The sequence below is a fragment of the Benincasa hispida genome, chromosome 8 (genome assembly GCF_009727055.1).
Source record: "Benincasa hispida cultivar B227 chromosome 8, ASM972705v1, whole genome shotgun sequence".
NCBI lineage: Eukaryota > Viridiplantae > Streptophyta > Magnoliopsida > Cucurbitales > Cucurbitaceae > Benincasa > Benincasa hispida.
In genome coordinates, this window is record NC_052356.1 from 11,019,372 (window position 1) to 11,042,092 (window position 22,721).

The following is a 22,721-nucleotide window of genomic DNA, read 5'->3' on the forward strand; positions in this document are numbered from 1 at the left end:
CCCAAAATTTTTTCCATCAGATTTCATGGTTCTCTCTAAACCTCTTGGCTCTGATAATTCCATGACTTCTAAACCAAAAAAAATATGATACCACTTGTTGGGAATTTATTTTTAGATATAAATTAAATGTAGAATATCCAAATTATATCTTAAATTTTCATTTCCACAAGTTAGAACCCAAAAAGGTTAACGATCATAAAATTTCCAAAATAATTCAGAGAAGGGAAAAAGAGAATGACACCGAAAATTATTCTGGTTCACCCCAAACTCAGGAATACGTCTAGTTTTCTGCAACTTCAAGTTCAACTATGATGAAGATGAAGGGTTTGGAATACCCCGAAGTGAAAGCATGACAACCATTATATATCCCATTTTCGTTTTACGGAACATGAGATACAAAGGAACCAAAATTTTGATAAACAAAACTTCTTAAGCATGCATTTTCTACAATGAAGACAAAGAGGAAAAAGGGAAAAATGAGATACTCACCCTTGACGTACACTGTGTTCTTGCTTATTCTCCCGTTCACAACATGAACATGAATTTCACTTTCTTGATCTCCCCAACTCGGAAACATGAAAGCAACAATTGCCCAAAAAGAACACCACCACAAAACTTCCTTGTTATTCTCAAGGATGAGAATCGATAGAGAGTGTGTGAGCTTCTATATTTTAATTTTGGTGTAGGGAGGATTTGTTTATGAGAGAAGAATTTCCACAGACAGTTCTTATAGAGAGATAGATGATGAAGATGAAGCAGGTCTAACTTCTCCTTTGTTTTCACGTATATGAGAGATTAGGAAAAATAACTTCCTACTCTTTATTAAAAAACTATAGGTTATATTATATGTGATAAAATCAATTTTAATTTAATTATATTAACTAATTAGTATAATTAAACTATATATTATTTATCATATCATATATAACTTATAGTTTATTATATCACATATAATATAACCTATAGTTTATTATACTCTCATATAACCTATATTATTAATATGAATCATATTCATATAAATTTTAGCCTATAGTTTCTATATGAACATTCATATAATTAATATTTGAATCATATTCAAATATTTATTTCTCTCATTAAAACTTTATATTATTATGTATCATATACAATATATTAATTATATCTTTTATAATTAATTCCTTTTAATTAATTTGAAGAATTCAAATTAATCCAAAATTAATTAGATTCTCAGTGATCCTTATTGAGCTAACAAGGGGTTATGGATCCATAGATTGAAGCTACAATTATACTTGATTAATTAATTAAACCATTTACCTAAATTAATTAACCTTCTGTAACTACCGATCACTCCACTAAAGACCACAACTGCACTCTTTGTACTATAGATTTATTTCTGTGTCCATTGGATATGACCAATCAATAGTATGTTGATGGTGCTTGTATTTATGAAGTGGAAATATGGATGTTATGCGTTGATGGAATTGCGTTGTGCACTCAAGTTTCCCCAGCGGAATTCAAGTGTAAATTCCTCTGAGTTTTCTAGTAAGTCTAGGGTCGAACACAGGGACTTGTGAAAATAGATTTCGTTGGTGATTTCTATGAAGACTTTCCGGTAACCGGTTAAATAAATAAGTGTTGAGATTGTTGTTTGTGTTCATGAAAAAGAAATAAAAAAATGCAACAGATTTGAGAAAAGACAGTTGCGTTGATAGATGTAATGAGTATATGATGAACAGGTTGAGAAGATCTTTAGCTAACGTTACTCAGGAATGCGTCAGACTATGTGATCATGTTACAACCATGCACAACAAGTGATTTTCCAATGTAAATGCGATGCTCCTAAATCTAAGGCACATGTGTTGAATGCAAAATGTCCATAAAGCTCATCCCTAAGTCTCTACTCTTATCCTATGCGATGATGCAAAATGCATGAAAGCAAGGTGACCGCATACAATCATATCTTATCTCTAGGATGCATGCGATGCGTTGATAACAAATAGTGCTTCATTCCTAAGTGCCTATTCTCTTGTATTATGCGTTCTAATCTGACACTCTCTCGAGCCTAGATTCTGACATGACCTTCCCAAGCCTAGATCCTATCCTTAATTACTACCTCTCGAGTATCCTAATGGACGAATGAACATATATAACCAGATAATCACAAAGAAGAAGATTCCCTAGTTGTGGCTAGCTAAATGCTTCTCAACCCATTCAACTTGATTTAGCTACTCATGCGTAAATAACAGAGAGTGAACATATATAGAGAAAAGAAATTTCATTCTTATAAATGAGTTGAGTACAAAATGACAATGAAGTTAAAGGTAGAGAGCCTGGTAGCAATTCTTGCTGACCGAGGCTTTTTACACTGAAATCTCTATTCTGATTTTAAAGATGTTCCCGCTTCTGCAGGCGTCGACCCTCTCTCTGTCCTGGGAGCTTCGACACTCTCCCAAGCTTACCGGAACGATCTACCGGCACAACTTTCTCCCTTGCGTCCGCCTTAAAATATGAAAGAAAACTAAGAACAAAGACGTGCGAACTGTATCAACTTGTTAACCCCTTCTTCTGAAGAATGCCCTTGGTATTTTATAGAGCATCCATGGTGAAAGGCAGCTTTCTCTCTCCTGGTTGTACAGATGAGACAGCTTTAATTTCCTGACCGATGTGCCGAATAATTATCACCGATAAAAGCTGAATGTACTTTGTGACTGTTATTGGCTGTCAACTTAATTGGATCGACTGTCATTAGCTTTCTGGTCCCATCGCTCATAAATTGGCCTTTCACCTAGATGCGCCCACCATTATTGCGCTGACCAAGTTTGTGGCGATCCTTCTCGGGCGAATGTTTGCGAGCACGATCAATGCAAAGCGTTGCGGTGAAGTTGCGCTCAGCCACTGAATTCCTATGATCGCAATCTTTGCATTGCGTTAACCATATTCTGCACAAAAATACAAAAATCAATTGTTCTAATGCATTGGACGCATGCGACCCAATATTAAGAAACTGATGCTTAAATGGACGCAAAGTACATATTTCATCAACACAATCCAAACATTGTTTAAGAACTTAACACTATGATAACGTGCATTTCTGCCCGTTATCACACCCCCAAATTTAAACAATGCTGTCCTCAAGATAAACTAAAGATTTCCTTTAGCAAGTCAACCGCCAAAGTTCTTTTCCTAGATTTCTCAAGAATACTTCGTTCAAATCCTATATTGCCAAAAATTTCCCTAGTCTTATTCAAGTCTCTTCTTAAAATATTCTAATGAACCTAGGGACTGCAAGCTTACCATTTTAAAGGACTTTACTAAATTCCGGACATCGCCATGATTATTTTTATTTTTTTTTTAAAAAAGAAAAATTTTCTACCGGGGTGTCAAATGATTTTATCTTTGCACAAAAAATTTTCATCATTGATATTTTTTTTCTAACCTTTCGCTGATCCGAGTGCCTTGCCTTCGTTTTGGCTTGCCCTCACGTGTGTCATGCGGACATCCAACTACGAGCAATGCACTCTTTCTCAGACTAAACTCATACCTATTTGGCAGTGGAATTGCGGTCATTTATTTATGCGTTGATCATGGTAACTTACTTTCGTTTTGGCTTTCCCCCACGTGTGTCATGCGGACATCCAACTACGGGTAAGTACCTTTCACAACTTAACTCTTATCAACATGGGTTTTCCATTGCATTGACAGTGGAGTTGTTATTCTCGATTTTTTTTTATAGAAAATAGCAAAATTGAAAATAAACACCTCACCCTCAGATTTAAAATGCGGCAATGTTCTCATCGCCAAAAGATTAAAATAAGTCATGCGATGTTCTAGAATGCGTTGTAAAGAGAGTTTGAAAGAAAGTTAGCAAACCCTTAACTTCTAGAAATATTTCATGAGGTGACTATCTTAAGACTAAGTTGACTTTAGTGTATACGAAAGAAATAGAAGCATATTTTTCATCATTGAAATCATACTTAGTAAAGAACAAAATGCGATAAACTACTAAATTTATCTATGTCAAATGGTTATGGTAATTAAAGAGGATGCGGTGATAAAACTTGTAAAACTAACATGCGATGTGATAGCGTAAAATTTAAAATAAAGATAAGGAAGAATATACCCCCAAATTTTGCGCTGTCGCCCGCATTGTATTGACACATCCATTTTTGCGGCGATCTCTCTTCTTTGGATTGTGGTGATGGAGTAAGATAAGTACTTTGTCGCGTAACATCCCCGCAATCCAGCATCTCGATCGTTGTAAGAAAAACAAAGAGAAGGTAAAATTATTTTAAACAAAATAAAACTTGTTAGCGCCATTTTTTTTTAGAAATAGAAATAGTAAAATAAGGATAGATAAAGATTGAAAGGATAAAGTGAAGATTTCCAATGGTGGTGAAGAATTGAAGAGTTGATGCTTCCAAAAACTTGTGTCTCTGATATGTTGTAATCATTTGATAATGCAGGGACCACTTATTTCCGGCTGGTTTGTTCACGTCCATAGTGGCTTTTCTCTCTTTTCTTTGTCCTCTAGGATCTTTACTGCCTTAATCTGGAGTATTTCCCCATGAATGCTCATTATAATTTCCCCTTTTCGAACATCAATTTGAGCGCGACCGGTTGAAAGGAATGGTCATCCCAATATGATGGGCGCATATTCGTCCACTTTATAATCCACAATGAGGAAGTCTGCCGGTAGGATGAATTTATCGATTGAGATTGCGACATTTTTCAACTCTCCTTCAGGATGTATTCGAGATCTGTTTGTGAGCAGGAGAGTTTCCTTTATGGGCATAAGTGTGCCGACATTCAATTGTTTAAAGATTGACAATGGCATTATGTTTATACTTGCCCCAAGGTCGCATAATGCTTGGCCACTAAAGGTCCTTTCGATAGAGCATGGGATCGTGAAGATTCTTGGGTTGCCTATTTTAGGTGGGATTATAGCATTTTGCGCTGCAGCCACTATTGCGATATTTTCTTCCTCAATTTGTTCCTCTTTCAATCTTTGCAGAGTCACTGGTGGTTGAACTTCTTCTGTCTCAAGATCTAGAGGCTTAAGGATGGACGCAACTTCAGGGTCTATTTTCTCGGGCTTCTCCAAACTATAAGTCAATGGGCCTTCGGTTATCACCGCATTCAAGTTGGTCACACTGCACTTCTCCCCTACTTCTATAGTCATGTTGTCGCTTAGCAAGGAGACTGCTAAGCATTGTTCCTTTCCGTTACCCCTAGCATTGTGAGGGAGCTCAGTTGAGCTCGACAACGCTCCTTGTAGTCTATTTTTCAGCTCAGCCGCAATTTTTCCTATTTGAATTTCGAGATTTCTAATGGATGTAGCTTGGTTCTGAAGCACTGATTCGTTTTTCTCAATATACTGCTTCAGCAAGCTCTCTAAGGATGAAGATTGCACTAGCTTGGCTTTGCGTTAGACCGTTGTTTTGCAGGAAAAATCCGAGTGGCCCTCCTTTTCGTGCCAAAGGTTGAAAGCTTTTTTGTTGATTTTTCCATGCAAATTTTGGGTGGTTTCACCACCCGGGGTTATATGTATTGGAATAGGAATTATCTCTCATGAAGCATACTGACTGCGGGTTTGTTGGGCATTCCTCCATCGGGTGAGCATCACCGCAAATGACACAACTTGCGGTCGTTTGAGTGATTGTGCTGAATTGCCCCTTTTTCACTCCTGTATTATTATTTGCGATGTCTTGTATTAAACTCATCATCGCAGTCATTTGATTTTGCAGGAATGTGATGGCCCCATTGTTTGCGTCATTTTCTTTGATTCTTAATCTCTGATCGCTTTCCCTCCAATCCTTGTGATTTTTGGAAATGCGATCAAGTATACTCTTAGTCTCCTTATATGTTTTGTCGAGTAGACTACCAGCGGCTGCCAGACCAACCTCGTCATTTTCTTTGATTTTTAATCTCTGGTCGCTTTCCCTCCAATCTCCATTTGAAGGCAGTCTGGTAACCCATTATGTGGACAATTCCGGACCAACCTCTTAAACCTCGCCCAAGCATCACTGAGCGATTTGTCCATGTCTTGTTCAAAATTTATAATAAGCTTCCTTTTTCTTGCTTTCTCGGTAGGTGGAAAATACTTCTTCATAAATTTCTCCACTACCTGCTCCCAAGAAGTGATCTCTCCCGGTTCGAGAGAATATGCCCATTTTCTAGCCTGATCACAGAGAGAAAATGGGAACAACGTTAATCGAACTTCTTCAGCAGAGATGTTTGGGAGCACAAAAGTATTGCAGATGTCAATAAAACTTCGGAGGTGAGCATGTTGGTCCTCGCCACGTCTTCCTCCGAATTGACCTGCAGTCTAGATCATCTGCAGCATCACCGGTTTCATTTTGAATCTGCTTCCGTTGAGGGCAGGCTTCATGATTCCCAGAGAGAAATCATAGAGGTTTGGCGATGCATAGTCCCTAATGGTCCTATTGCGATTGTTTGCCAACAGTATTGAATTCACCATGACGATGCTCCATTTCCAGGCTGCTCTGCCATCTCTTCTTTGTCTGATTGTGGTTACTGTTGGCGATCTCTTAATCTTCTTCTAAATGTCCTCTCAATCTCCGGGTCTTAATTCGCCAGAGATTGAGAGTTCTGCAAAGAAATAAAAAAAAATTACCGTTAGCAAACTATCTTGCCGAAGTCTCTAGCAACGACACCAAAAACTTGATGCTTGTATTTATGAAGTAGAAATATGGATGTTATGCGTTGATGGAATTACGTTGTGCACTCAAGTTTCTCCAGCGGAATTCAAGTGTAAATTCCTCTGAGTTTCCTGGTAAGTCCAGGGTCGAATACAGGGACTTGTGAAAATAGATTGCGTTGGTGATTTCTATGAAGACTTTGCGGTAACCGGTTAAATAAATAAGTGTTGGGTTTTTTGTTTGCATTGATGAAAAAGAAATAAATAAATGCGGAAAATTTGAGAAAAGACAGTTGCGTTGATAGATGCAATGAGTATGCGATGAATGGGTTGAGAAGATCTTTAGCTAGCGTTACTCGAGAATGGGTTAGACTATGCGATCATGTTACAACCATGCACAACAAGTTATTTTCCAATGTTAATGCGATGCTCCTAAATCTAGGGCGCATGTGTTGAATGCAAAATGTCCATAGAACTCATCTCTAAGTCTCTACTCTTGTCCTATGCGATGATGCAAAATGCATGAAAGCAAGGTGACCGCATACAATCATATCCTATCTCTAGGATGCATGCGATGCGTTGATAACAAATAGTGCTCATTCCTAAGTGCCTATCTCTTGTATTATGCGTTCTAATCTGATTCTCCCGAGCCTAGATTCTGACATGACCTTCCCAAGCCTAGATCCTATCCTTATACTACCCTCCCGAGTATCCTTAATGGACGAATGAAGCATATATAAATAAGATAATCACAAAGAATGAAGATTCCCTAGTTGTGCTAGCTAAATGCTTCTCAACCCATTCAACTGATTTAGCTACTCATGCGTGAATAACAGAGAGTGAACAGATATAGAGAAAGAAATTCCTATCTTATAAATGAGTTGAGTACAAAATGACAATGGAAGTTAAAGGTAGAGTGACTGGTAGTAATTTCTTGCCAACGAGGCTTTTTACACTGAAATCTCTATTCTGATCTAAAGATGTTCTCGCTTCCGCAGGCGTCGGTCCTCTCTTTGTCCTGGGAGCTTCCGGTGCTCTCCCAAGCTTACCGGAACGATCTACCGGCACAACTTTCTCCCTCGCATCCGCCTTAAAATGAAAGAAAACTAAGAACAAAGACGTGCGAACTGATCAACTCGTTAACCCCTTCTCTGAAGAATGCCCTTGGTATTTATAGAGTATCCATGGTGAAAGGCGGCTTCTCTCTCCTAGTTGTACAGATGAGACAACTTTAATTCCTGACTGATGCGTCGAATAATTATCACCGGTAAAGCTGAATGTACTTTGTGACCGTTATCGGCTATCAACTTAATTTGGATTCGACTGTCATCAATTTTCTATCCCATCACTCTTAATTGGCCTTTCACTCAGATGCGCCCACCATGTTGCGCTGACCAAGTTGCGACGATCCTTCTCGAGCGAATGTTTGCGAGCACGATCAACGCAAAGCCTTGCAGTGAAGTTGTGCTCGACCACTGAATTCCTATGATCGTAATCTTTACATTGTTCAAACCCCAAAATTAGCCATTAAGGGAGTAATTTATCTACTTACCTTAATAATAGGGAAGGAGTGAATTCTTTTTTGTGTAGTTGTGTTCCCAACTTCTCAATCGGACGAATCCCCAAAATGGTAGGCTTATTGGGTCGACAAATTTGGCCACTCTCACTCATATAAATCAAAGGACCGCCCTTATAGGCAGAATTTCATGACTCACTCAAGATTAAGGTCAAGTCACCTATGGTGATCCCGGTGAAATGTAAGTCTCTTCTAGCAACGGTATTATAAAGAGAGACTATTCATTTCGTGGTCCGATCTTATATAAACTCTTCATATAGGATACCCCCGCTCATATATCTCTACATGAATGACTAGGATCAGAAAATTTATAGCATTTTACAACAATTGTAACAACTATAGAGCATGTCGTATCTGTAGTGTCACCAGGATAAAGTACCCAGTCCTATCCATCTACTACAGATCGTTCATGTACTTAAACATGATCCATCTGTATGTCTCCACATACATGTTTAAGTTACATCTAATAACCACGAATATTAGTTTATTGATTTTAAGGTTAATTCAACTAAATGTCAAATAAAATACAACTTATTTTATTAGATAAATAATAAGTTTGTATAAATACAAATACAAACTACAAGACAATGAGATTTAGGGTATCAACCCTAACAATCTCCCACTTGTCCTAAAGCTAGTGAGGTATACAAATACAAAGTAAAATTAAAAGGTTTAGTATACAAAAACAAGAAACTAGGGTATACATTACGCGCCTAGTAAAAATCTCCCACTTGCCTAGACTAAATGAGACTTGTCTCGTAGACTAGACACTTCAGGTGACCCTGGAACACTTTAGCTGTGAAAGCCTTTATAAATGGATCAATAACATTATGCTCTGAAGCGATCTTCGTGATGATCATGTCCCCTCAATGCACAATCTTTTGTATGAGATGATACTTGCGCTTTATGTGTTTTCCACGTTTGTGGCTTTTAGGCTCTCTGGAGTTCACCATAGCACCATTGTTATCACAATAAAATATGATGGGCTTTGACATGTCTGGAACAACTTCCAAATCAGTAAAAAATTTCCTAAGTCATACAATCTTCTTGGAAACTTCACACGCCGCTACATACTCTGCCTCCATGGTAAAGTCTTGCTTAGTGCTCCTCAGAACTACAACTCCTTCAAACTACAACTCCTCCGTGAAGATTGAACACTGATCCTAAAGTGGATTTCCTAGAATCCCTATCAATTTGAAAATCATTGTCAGTGTATCCTATAAGAATCAAATCCTTAGATCCATATACAACATGTAATCCTCCGCTTTTCTAAGATACCTAAGGATGGTTTAACTGTTGTCCAGTGATCTAATCCTGGATTAGATTGATATCTACTGACTATCCACACTGCATAGAAAATTTTAGGTCTAGTATATAACATTGCATACATTAGGCTGCCAACAACCGATGCATAGGGGATTTATCTCATCTTCTTAACTTCTTAAGGTTTCTTAAGTCACTGTTCCTTAGCCAAGATAATTCCTTGTCTGAAAGGTAATAAACCTCTCTTGGAATTTTGATCCTCTTTAAACAAAGTTTATTGGCTGATCTTCTTTGTGTGTGCGTGTGTGTGTGCATGTGTGTTTGTGCGTGTGTGCATGTGCTGTCTCTTATACACATCTAGATGTGTATAAGAGACAGGTGTATGTGTGTGTACAAGCTCCCTCGAGAATCGTGCAAAAAGAAGAAAAACTAATTTTTTCCTCTCTTCTTCCTCGTGTGCCTCACATTCTTTTCGTCTCTCTCTGCAACAGCTATGCGCAGTCGGTCTCTAGAACGTTGATGATTGCTCTAACTTTCAGACATTGTCGTAGCCGTCTCTGTGTCGCCACTCGTTTCAGTTAAGTCACTTCATGCTATTGCACGTCAGTAGCTGTCTGCCAGATTTCGTCGATCTCTTTCTCTCTTTCTCTCTTCGCATCGATCTTTCTTTCAAGCTTTGTTCGCCTTTCGTTGCTGCCGGTGAGGATCTAGCCATCGACCACTGCAACAACCCTCAGACCGATGTCAAACAGCCGTTCTGTCGTTGGATTTCGCCACATTTTGCTAGAAACTGGATTTTTTATTTTTGTAAGTTTTTTTGGGTTCTTTAAGATTTTGGTTACCAATTTTGTGGATGGGTCTAAATGTTTCTATAGTTTGGAGTTTGGTTGTTAAATTTGAGGTTTTGAGAAATTTTGGAATCGTTAGTGTACTGACTGACAGATTTGGAAATAGCTTTGGCAAGATTTTGCTAAGTTTTAGCAATTTCAGCCCTTTTGGATTAAGGATAATTGTTGAAAATTAAGTTATTAAAATTTGGTTTTGATTTATGTTCAGGTTGGGCTACTTGATTGACTTTTGGAAGTGATTTTGGACCAAGCTACATTTGGTAATTTATTGGAGACATTGATAACGAATTTTATGTTTGGTTTAAGCTTTAATAATGTAAGCTAATTTCAATTTATGTTTAGGGGGTTTGATTCAAAAATTTCACTCAAGATGAAGAGAAGTTTGGTTTGCTAATTATTTGGGCTTAAATTGGAGGATTGAAGGTGAATTTGAATCGAACCACACTTCGGGTAGGATTATTTGGAATTATTTGGATAATTTGGTGTATAGAACTAGACCCTTAATATTAATTTTAAATTTGGATTATGTTTAGGCTTGATTCAAGATTCAAGATTATGAAGGATGAATTGCTAAATGGTTCAACTTAATATTAAGGTAAGTGTCTTACTACCGGATTGCCTTCGAACCAATTGTCCTAACCAAATGATGATGAAAAGGGATCCTAACTAAATGATGATGATAAGACTATGTGTTTACATAGAAAGTTATAGAATGATTTGATTATGCTTCTATGATGTATTGACTGTGGACTTTTTGGTAATTCATGGGTTATGTTGATGTGAACATGATACATGATCTTATGATTGTAATCTGCTCATTGAATGTGATGATTATGTTGATATGATTGTGGTTATATTATGAGGTTTATTGGTTGACTAATGATGTTAGTATAGATGGTAACTGTTAGCTTTCTATCGAGCGGTGTACTTTTTATGACTGATTTTTGTACCTTCCAATTCACATGTATGATTAATAATGATTGATTTATGTTTCTTCAGGTTCACACCTATGACTGGTTTGTGTTCTTTTGGGTTCATACCTATGACTGATTTGTATATCTCCGGGTTCACGCTTATGATTGATATGTGTTCTTTCAGGTTCACGCTTATGACTGATTTGTGTTCCTTCAGGATCATCACGATTGTTATGCTATAGGATGTACACCGATGCCTGGATAGGAAGGTTAATATGTTCACTTAGAGGACCCAGTAATGAGTCACTTATTGAGTATAAAAATATTTACTCTTTGTATGATATGTTTTTCAGGTAAAGGCAAGGACAGACCCGCGAATGATAAGAAGAATCCGTAATTGTGCCATTGGATCAGACAGAAGCTTTTGGTCATATTTTAGTATTTTCATATTTGAAATGAGTCTTGGTATTTTGAAATTCTAGAATTGTTTCTGTTAAACTTTCAAGTTCTTAAATATTTTCCAATTTTAAACTTATATTTTTAGGGGGACCCCGAACAAGTGTTTTGAGTTCTTTTAGGGAAATTTTATTAATTTTATTTGACATATGAAATCATTTTATTTGTATTTGAGCAAAGAGTCAACCTCTTTATATAAGGTCTATGCATGCATATAGTTCGTCTTGTTAGTAAATGTTGAAAAGTACGAGTCGTTACACTACGATACATATCCATGTCGTGGCTATAACTATAAAAAGAAATATGATGTAGGCCGACACAAATTGTAGTTTGTGCCCACAAAGTCCTAACTAAGGATGAAAAAATCGTGATATTTTGACCATATATCACGAAAATATTGCTAAATTCAAGATACAGATAGAGATGTAAGAGGTAGCATTTTTTTTCTCAAATATCCATGAAATATCGTCAATATCGTTGATATATCGTTTAATGGACATATCGTTGATATCTTTATAAAAATGTGAAAATATTGTCAAACTATCGCAGATATATCTCCCAAATATCATGAATATATCTTTTTCCAATTTTCCCATTTAACTTTTCCTCACTTATCTCCAATCCAAAATCTTCTTTTCCAAGATTGAATTAAAAAAATATATAAAAACGATATTTTCATTCAATTTTTTTGAATTTATTTTAATTTTGTTTATATTTTCATCTAAAACTTTCAATTCCAAGAAGTAAAATTTGAAAAAAAAAATCATATATTTATATCTTAATCTCATTCAAGCTTTCTCTATCGAATTTTCACTTCATTTCACCCAAACTTGAACTTTTGTGAATTTTTCTTCTTTGATTCCCATGCGAAACTTTCATTCAAAAAACGATTCATTGAACACATCATTTCACCTCAAATTTGAATTGTTGCGAGTTTGGCTTCTTTTCATAGTTTTCTGCTTGTATTATATAAAGTTGAAAATAAGGGATATGCAAGCAGAAGCTTTCAAGGTCGAGAAAAATACTTACTATATGGACTTGGATAAGGTTTTGGATAAGGTTAAGACTAAGTCAGGTGATGAAGAAAATGATTTACTCTGTATGTGGGTTAGGCTTACACCTCTCAATGATGCTCAAATATGGATGGTCAATATGGACATGGATAATATGCTTATAAAAACAGTAAATTATGGTTATTGAATTATAATTATAATCATTCAAGTGGTTGTGCTCCTTATGGTTATAGTCATTTGACTAGTTTGGATTGAGTACGTAGATACAATGAAAATGATCTGGATATGAATCGGGTATTCGCCAACTAGGCCTCTAAGTTCTTCCTTGTTGTCCAAATTTGCCTCTCCAAGCAATTAAAATATTTTATTAATGTTGATTTCTCTATCTCTAACGAACAGGGTGATAACTTGTAGAAATACAAGTTATTATAGTTCTTTATTTAGAATAATTAGGGAAATTCAAACGAAAATGCATTAACTTGAAATGAAAATCATGTAAACAGATAAACGTCACATTCATACGTTTAAAAAGCTCATTATCCTGAAAATTACAAAATCTAACATCCTTGAATACAAGATTTTTATGAAAAGAAACAAAAATCAGCTAAGGAAACAAAAGTTACAGCTGTGGACGCATAAACAGAATAAGAACCTGGCTTTGATACCAGATCTGAAGGACTGTGAAGTCTGAAGTGGAAGCAGGATCGGTCCCAATTTTAAATTTTTGCATAATGTAAAATAAAAAAAATATAAAATATGCATTCAAGACAAAATTACAGCATGTTTAGAGAATTAGTAAAGAGAGGAATTAGGATTCTAGATTTTACTAACCTTTTGAAGACAAATCTTCTTCATGAATTCCTCTTGAGATGATCAACAAATCTCCTTGAATCACGATCTCAACGAACAGTAACAATACCAAAATAAATCGTTGGACACCACCACAAGAAAGACCTCTATATTTTCTTTAGAATTTGAGAATCGTAGGAGTGTATGGGCTATGTGAAATTAATTTTGGAAGTAGAGGGAGAAGGAGAAATTGAGAGGAGAATTTTTCAATTGATTCTTGGGGAAGAGGAGTAATCGATTGCAGATCCAGATCTTCTGTGTATTTTTGGTAGAGAGAAGATGAATCTACTGCAACCACCACTCACGTATAATTAAAGAGAGAGAAAAGGGAGGGAAGTTATTTTAATAAATCCCTCCCTTTAATTTAAATTCAAATTAAAATATAAACTAAAACTAATTTTAATTTATTTAATATGTAATTATATTGTAACCACCTTACTATATAATACATATATTATACTATAGGTTATATTTAATATAACATATAACCTATAGTTTATATTATATCAAATATAATATAACCTATAATTTTTAATTATCTCATTAATATGTTGTATTTTGTGTGAATAAAATTGATATTAAATTTAATTATATGAATCCAATTCATATAATTAATATTTAAATCATATTCGAATATTTATTTCCTCTCAAATAAACTTTATATTATAATATATCAACTACATTATATTAATTATATCACATATAAATAATTCCTTCAATTAATTTGAACATTTCAAATTAAACAAAAATTAATTTGATTCTCAATAATCCCAGTTGAGCTATAGAGGAGACCTTATGGACCTATAGATTTAAGCTCCAATGATACTTGGATAATTAATTAAACTCTTAATTATCCAACATTTATTAACTGTCAATCACTCCATTAAAGAACGACAACTGCACTCTTCACACTATAGATATATTTCTGTGTCCATTGGATAAACTAGTCAACAGGCGATGACCCTTCACAAATTGCTCGTAAATACAGCTGAGCCAAAATTACATCTAACTCCTTAAATGTTAGTTTGAACAAATTACATCTAACTTCTTAAGTGTTAGTTTCAACATGCATGCAGTGGAAGAAAATAGAATCATTAAGCACTTTAATCCATCAATTTTAGCAACAAAACCAGCATGTTCATCAAATAATAAGAGGGTTATGAATACCTGTGTTGATCTTCTTCAAACTCAAAAATCAGCTGCAATCTCCTCTTTTTCTGGTCGTGAACCACCACTAGAACTTCCTTACTATCCTCTAAGAGCCTTAGATTGAGTTGTGGGACTCAAAACAAGCTAAATCAAGGGAAGAAGATGAGGAGAAGTGGATTGGTTTACAGCAACTGAAGAACTATTCTTCAACAAGGTCTTTTTCCAGCAAAATCAATTATTTTGCATGCCCATCTCTCAGCATTAGGAGTTGAATTTTGTATCAGCACTTCATGCAATCCAATTGCACACAAAATCAACAGCTACTACTTGAGATATGAGTGGATTGAAAGTAGAATTTGAGCTAGGTGCTTAAAGTGGGAAGATTCCACTTTTTGCAATTTCTCAAATTTAAAATAAAAACCAATTTAAATTGAATTTTCTTTTAAAATTCAATTCAAAATTAAATTAAAAAAAATTGATTTTCTAAAATTGAATTTTTACAAAATTCAAATTTTCAATTTAAAATAATTGATTTAATTAATTAAATAATTTAATATCAAATATTAAATTAATTAAACACCAATTCCACTACCATGAATTCTTATTCATGAAATTAATGTTTAAATCATATTTAAATATTAATTTATTCTCCAATTTTGTTTAATTTCACAATTGAACGCGTAATCATATCACATATAATTACTAATTCCCTTAATTTGAATTTGAACATTTCAAATTCACTTATCACATTATTCTAAGGTTTATTCCATTTGTGAGCTAGTAAGGGGACTTAATGGATCTACAGATCATGGACTCTAACGATCCGAGACTAATCTGTAAAATTCTTTAAACTAAATTAACCCCCATTCGTTAACTACCGAGTTACTCTACTAAAGCCCAATAGTTGCACTCCTTCACTGTAGATATATTGTGTCCACTGGATTGCACTCCTCTCACTATAGATATATTGTGTCAACTGGATATTTATACCATGATTAGTAAGTTAACCTTTTATAAATTGTTCGTAATAACGACCGGGTCAAAATCCGTTTCCCGAGATTACCTCTTATTCCTTAAATTCCACTTTTCCTTTAATAAACAATTGGTTTGAGATCCAATCATCAAACTGAGTCCCTTTCAAGCCAATGAGAGGATAGGGCCCCTTGTTCAAGACCCAGAGTCAGCATTTAAGGGAAATCCTCTCTACTAACCCAAAAAATGAGTAGGAGTGAATTCCATCTTGCACCCTATGTCCCCAATTATCTACCTGGTCCTACCCCTGAAATGGGAAGCTTATTCAGCTAGCGCTGTTGAGTCAACCCTTACCCACGAAAATCTAAGGATAATCCCGAATAAATAGAAGTTCATAGTTAGCTCAAGATTAAGGTTAAGTTACTTAGGTCATCACTTTGAAATAGTCAGTCTTAAACAGTAAACAACGTTAATAAAGTAAGAGTGACTTATTTCTTGGTCCGATCTTATGTAAACTCATTGCATAGGACGCCCCCACTCCTCATGTCAATATGTGAATGAATCATGATCATTTCGTTTGTAGCATGATAACTGGTAGAAATACAAGTTATTAAAGCTCAAATTATTAAAACAATGGGAGAAAGCGATGTTGAAATAGGCAATATTATGATTGAATGCGCCAAACTAAAAGAAATTGTGATCGCCAATGCTCATCGCATAAAAGCAGTTAAATTGCGTTATTCTATGCAGGCAGAATGCGATGGCGCGTTTGAAATTGCGATCCAAAGGAACAATGCGATGGCACATTCGAGTTTGCGATCCAAGAGTACCTCAAAGATGATCGCGTAAAGACCTTACATAAAGGTGACAACATAATAAAACATGAAGGGACGTAAAGCTAATAACAGTCAATTCTGAAATACAGTTGATAGACATTGAAGACCATACCGTTGAAAATACATTGAACTTCCAGTGACTTTCAGATGGCGCAATAAGGTATGGAAATTAGTGCCGCCCATCCATGCAATCATTAGTGAGAAGAACTGCTTTGCCTAGAAGTCTATAAATACCCAATGTTACCAAACCAGAGGAAGCGCGCGAGGAAGCGAGGTGAAGCCGAGAGAAGGGAATTACTTTCGGAGAGGTCGAGAGACTGTCAGAAACAGCACAGAGGAGAGACACCCAACCCTTGCGAGAGTATGATTCTACAATTTGGGAAAGAGTTGAAGTGATAAGAGCAGTGTAAAAAGCCAGAGGAAGCAAGACATAACTTACCTGGCTTGATACTTCTTAAACTTACCTGGCTTGATACTTCTTACTCCAATTTTTTTTTTGTACTCAACACTTTATTTGCAAAAATGGAAACTTCATTTCAATTTATGATTAGTCTCTCCACACCATGCACGAGTAACTAAATTTGTGAATGGGTTGAGAAGTGTTTAGCTGGCATGACTTAAGCTATGCACTTTATGCGATTATCTTGTCTTATGTATGCTTCATTCATCATTTGGAGTACTTGAGAGAGTAGTCTAAAGACAGAATCTAGGCTTGAGAGAGTCGGATTAGATCGCATAAGCAAGAGTAGAAACAAGAAATGTGGCATTATGCATTGAAAAATGTAGTGCTTAATATTTGTGTATAGCATGATCGCATGACTTGTACAAAATCTTAAGAAATGCTAGCTAAATCTCTTCTTAATCCCTTCATTGCATACTTGTCACAACACCACCCTTTCATCACTCCGCATTTAATTCCATCACATTAGAAAATCTAAATTAAATCACCATTTACTTCTTTGTCACCATCGCAATAGAATCAGAGAGCCTGTCGTATATCTATTTAGTAATCCCTGCGTTTGACCTTGGACTTACTAGGACCCTAAGAAAGCTTATACTTGGGCTTTGTTAGGAAAACTTGTATGATCATCGCATCCACACATCCTTACATCACATGATAAATCAACGCATCAGGTTTTTGGCACCGTTGCCAGGGATTACGGTATAGATTGCGCTAACATCAAACCTCTTTGATGTTTGTAGCTTTCGACCTTTGTTGTATCCACCTATGAAGGAAGAAGCAAGCATCACATGAGTGAAGGACATATTCTTGAGCTCAAGTACGACCCAAAGTTCAATGAATGGCTGAACAACTTGAGGAATGAGTAGAAAATGAAAACAACATAATGGAAAATCCTATCCTACTGAAAAATGATCGCAATAGACCCATCTGGGACTATGCGTCACCAAACTTGTATGATTTCTCCCCAGGAATCATGAGACCAGCATTGGCTGGATCAAGGTTCGAGATGAAGCCAGTAATGTTACAAATGATACAAACAGTAGGACAGTTTGGAGGACGGCGTGGTAAAGATCCGCATGCCCATCTACGAAGCTTCATTGAAATTTGCACACTTTTGTGTTCCCTAATATTTTCCCAGAAGAGGTTCGCCTCACGTTATTTCCATTTTCACTATGCGATAAAGCAAGAAAATGGGCTTACTCTCTTGAACCAGGAGAAATAACGTCATGGGAGCAAGTTGTGGAGAAGTTTATGAAGAAGTATTTTCTTCCTACAGAAAATTCCAAAAGGAGGAAATTGATCACCAATTTCGAGCAAGAAGGAGATGAATCGCTCAGTGACGCATGGGCGAGATTCAAGAAACTAGTATGCTACTGCCCACACAATGGATTGTCGGATTGCCTCCAAATGGAGATTTTTTTTTAATCATGGACTCAACTCTGTATCACAAATAGCTGCCAAGGCGGCAACAGTAGAAGGTCTGCTGGACAAAACATATGATGAAGCAAAGAATATTCTTGATCACATCTCGAAAAACCACGAAGATTGGCAAGAAAGCGATCAAAGAACGAAGCCCAGAGAAGGTAATGCGAGTAATGGTGCCATCGCATCATTACAAAATCAGATGAATGCGATGATAAACTTGTTGCAAGGCATCACAATAAACAATTCAAGAACTCGAAATGGGCAAGTTAATGCGATAGAGCAAACAAGCACCATCTGTGTTGTATGTGAAGAATCAGATTCTTTTGAGGAATGTCCATGAAATCCTCAATCAGATTACTTTGTAAAAAACAATCCTTTTTCAAAACACTTACAACCCGGGGTGGCGAAATCACCCTAATTTTTTTGGATAAACAACCAACAGCAAGGTAGTCAGCCCATGGCTCAGAGAGAGGGACTGCTAGGATTTTTCCATAGAACTAATGGACAACAGTAACAACAAACTAGAAACTCTCAAACACCATCCCTATCATCCCTGGAAAAATTGTTGAAGAAATACATCGAAAAGAATGAAATAGTCCTTCAAAACTAAGCTACATCCATCCGTAATTTGGAAATTCAAATAGGACAAATTGCAGGAGAGCTAAAGAATAGACCCCAAGGGACGTTGCCTAGCTCAACTGAGCTTCCACGCAATCTAGGGAATACAGGGAAAGAACACTGCTAAGCAGTCACCCTAAGAAGTGGAAAGGCGATAATAGAAGTCAGAAAGGAGCCTCGCAGAACCGAGTCAAAGGAGAAACCTGTGATTGAATCAAAGAAACCTCGATCGCAGTCTGAATTAAAGGAGTCCAAAACTATGGAACCAGAAGATGCGATCACCTCTAAGCCTTTAGACCATGAAACATTTAAAGTACAGCTGTCTCCATTTCCTCAAAGACTGAAAAAGAAACATAACGATGAAGGCCAGTATCATCGCTTCTTGGAAATATTAAAACAATTGCACATCAATATTCCATTCATAGAAGTGATAGAGTAGATGTCGGTGTATGCCAAATTTTTGAAGGGCACTGTCTCGAAGAAGAGAAGCATGGGAAGATGCACCACGGTGGCATTGACACAAGAATCCAATACTATAATCCCACCAAAGATGTGCGACCCAGGCAGTTTCACAATACCCTGCTCAATAGGAGGAATCTATATTGGTCAAGCATTATGCGATCTTGGGGTAAGCATAAACTTAATGCCCCTTTCAATATTCAAAAGATTGAATGTAGGACAGCTAACACCCACAATGGTGACTCTTCAACTCATCGATAGATCCTTGATGCACTCTGAAGGGAAATTAAAGGATGTCTTGGTAACAATAGGCAGATTCATCCTACCTACAGACTTCATTATCTTAGATTATGAGGTGGATAAAGATGTTCCAATTATATTGGGATGACCATTCTTATCTACTGGTCGTGCTCAAATAGATGTGCACAAGGGAGAAATCACAATGAGCATTAACGGAAATAAGCTCAAGTTCAATATTATCAAGGCAATGAAGTTCCCAGATGAAGAAGGATTATTAGATTCCGATGATGAACAAACTTGCATTGAAGATTGGGAGTCCGAGGAAGAGAATAAAGAAAGAGAAGATGCGGCAACATCCATAAAGACTTGCCATGCGATAACAGAGATATTGAAGAATGAGGAAATGCTGAATTTGGATGAAGAAAGAAAAGCATAAAAGCCCTATTTAGAGCAACCACCTACACTAGAACTAAAACTCTACCAACCCATTTGAAGTACGTATTTCTTGGTCAAGATAAAACCTTACCAGTCATCATATCCTCTGTGTTACCTGAAGAAAAAGAAACCATGCTGCTCAGTGTTCTAAAGAAATATATTAGAGCAATCGGATAGACGCTCGCAGACATCAAAGGTATTAGCCCGACGTATTGCATGCATCGAATTCGACTTGAAGAAAACCAGAAGGGCTCGATAGAACCTCAATGCAGACTGAACCCTGCGATGAAAGAGGTTGTTAAAAAAGAAATCATCAAATGGTTAGATGCCGACATTATCTACCCTATCGCAGATAGTATGTGGGTCAGCCTTGTGCAGTGTGTTCCTAAAAAGGGTGGGACGACAGTAGTTCCTAATGAAAACAATGAATTGATCCCCATGAGAATCGTCATAGGTTGGCGAATTTGTATGGACTACAGGAAACTCAACGCGGTGACAAAGAAAGATCATTTCCCCTTACCTTTCATTGATCAAATGCTCGACCAATTACCGGGAATGATTATTTCTGCTTCATTGATGGGTACAGAAGCTATAACCAAATTATGATCGCACTAGAGGATCAAGAAAAGGCCACGTTCACATGTCCATATGGAGCGTTCGCCTTTCGTCGCATGCCTTTTGGATTATGCAATGCTCCCAGTACGTTTGAAAGGTGTATGATGGCGATCTTCTCCGTTTAAATCTTTATGGATGATTTCTCAGTCTATGGGTAAACATATGAAAGCTGTCTGCAAAACCTGGAGAGAATACTGAAAAGATGTGAAGAAACTAACCTGGTGTTGAACTGGGAAAAGTGCCATTTTATGGTCAAAGAAGGAATTGTGCTCGGACACAAGGTTTCAAAGAATGGGTTAGAGGTGGACAAAGCAAAAATTGAAGCTATTGAAAAACTTTCACTTCCAGCGAATGTGAAAGCTTTGAGGTGTTTCCTAGGACACACGGGGTTTTACAGAAGGTTTGTGAAGGTCTTCTCCAAAATCGCTCGACCTTTGAATGCATTGTTGGAAGCTGATAGACCTTTTGATTTTAATTCACACTGCCTCATTGCATTCAAAACACTAAAGGACGCTTTTACTACAGCGCCAATTCTGATCACACCTGATTGGGCAAAGCCATTCGAACAGATCTCCGATGCCAGTGGATATAAGATGGGGGCAGTCTTGGCACAAAAAGTAAAAACAATGTTACACCCCATCGCATATGCTAGTAGAACATTAAACTCCACGCAGGCGAATTACACCACCACCGAGAAGGAACTTTTAGCGGTAATTTTTGCGATTGAAAAATTCAGACCTTACTTGTTGGGGTCAAAAGTGATACTCCATACAGACCACTCGACGATAAGATATTTGATGACCAAAAAAGATGCGAAGCTTAGACTAATCCGATGGGTTCTCTTACTCCAAGAATTTAATATGGAAATAATCGACCAAAAGGGAACAGAAAAGCAGGTTGCTGACCATTTATCGCGATTAAAAAATTCTGAAGTGGATCGCAGCCAGTTGGAGGTGAACACCTCACTTCCTGATGAGAAATTGCTTAAGATTGAAGAACTACCTTGGTATGCAGATATTGTCAACTTCTTGGTCTGCAAACAATTCCCTGAAAACTACACATCCCATCAAAGAAAAGGCTCATTCATGAATGCAAATTTTACTACTGGGATGATCCGAATCTCTACAAAAGGGGACTAGACTAGATATAGAGACTCTGTGTTCCAGAAACTGCTTTCCATCGCATATTGTTTTAATGTCATGAATCACCATATGGAGGGCATTTTGGTGGACAGTGCACAACAACAAAAGTTTTACAATGTAGGTATTACTGACCCGCACTATTTAAGGATGCACGAGAATACTCAATGAAATGCAATAAGTGCCAATGCACTGGAAGCATTTCAGGAAAAAAATGCGATGCCAATGAACATCATATTGGAGGTAGAACTATTCGACATCTGGGGAATAGATTTCATGGGACCATTTCCATCGTCAAAAGGTCATAAATACATTCTATTGGCTGTCGACTATGTTTCAAAATGGATTGAAGCTGTTTCATACGTTGCAAACGATGTGGCAACAGTCTCTAAGTTCTTGCAGAAAAATATCTTCACTCGTTTTGGCATCCCACGTGTCATAATAAGTGACAAAGGGACCCACTTTGTGAATCGTATTGTTAGCAAACTGTTGATCACATATAATGTCCATCATAAGATTGCCACCGCATATCACCCCCAAACAAACGCGCAAGCAAAGGCTTCTAACAGAGAAATCAAGTCAATCTTAGAGAAGGTGGTGAACCCATCGCGGAAGGATTGAGCCATGAAATTGGATGATGCCTTATGGGCATATCAAACTGCTTATAAGACACCCATAGGCATGTCACCATATGCGTTGGTATTTGGAAAGACTTGTCATCTGCCATTGGAACTGGAATATAAGTCGATGTGGGCAGTTAAAAAACTTAACTTTGATCTTAAGGCTGTAGGAGAAGAGAGAAAACTTCAGCTAC

General features: G+C 36.8%; 1 protein-coding gene and 1 non-coding gene across 2 annotated transcripts; one reads left to right on the forward strand and one right to left on the reverse strand.

The window, feature by feature from the left end:
- Positions 1–18,260: 18,260 nt before the first annotated feature.
- On the reverse strand, positions 18,261–18,367 carry LOC120084254. The gene has a single exon (XR_005483619.1). It is a non-coding gene; the product is annotated as a small nucleolar RNA R71 (small nucleolar RNA).
- A 1,091-nt stretch (positions 18,368–19,458) lies between these two features.
- LOC120083919 lies at positions 19,459–19,866 on the forward strand. Its single transcript, XM_039039825.1, has one exon. The coding sequence runs from the start codon at positions 19,459–19,461 to the stop codon at positions 19,864–19,866; it is 408 nt and encodes a 135-aa protein (XP_038895753.1).
- Positions 19,867–22,721: the final 2,855 nt, after the last annotated feature.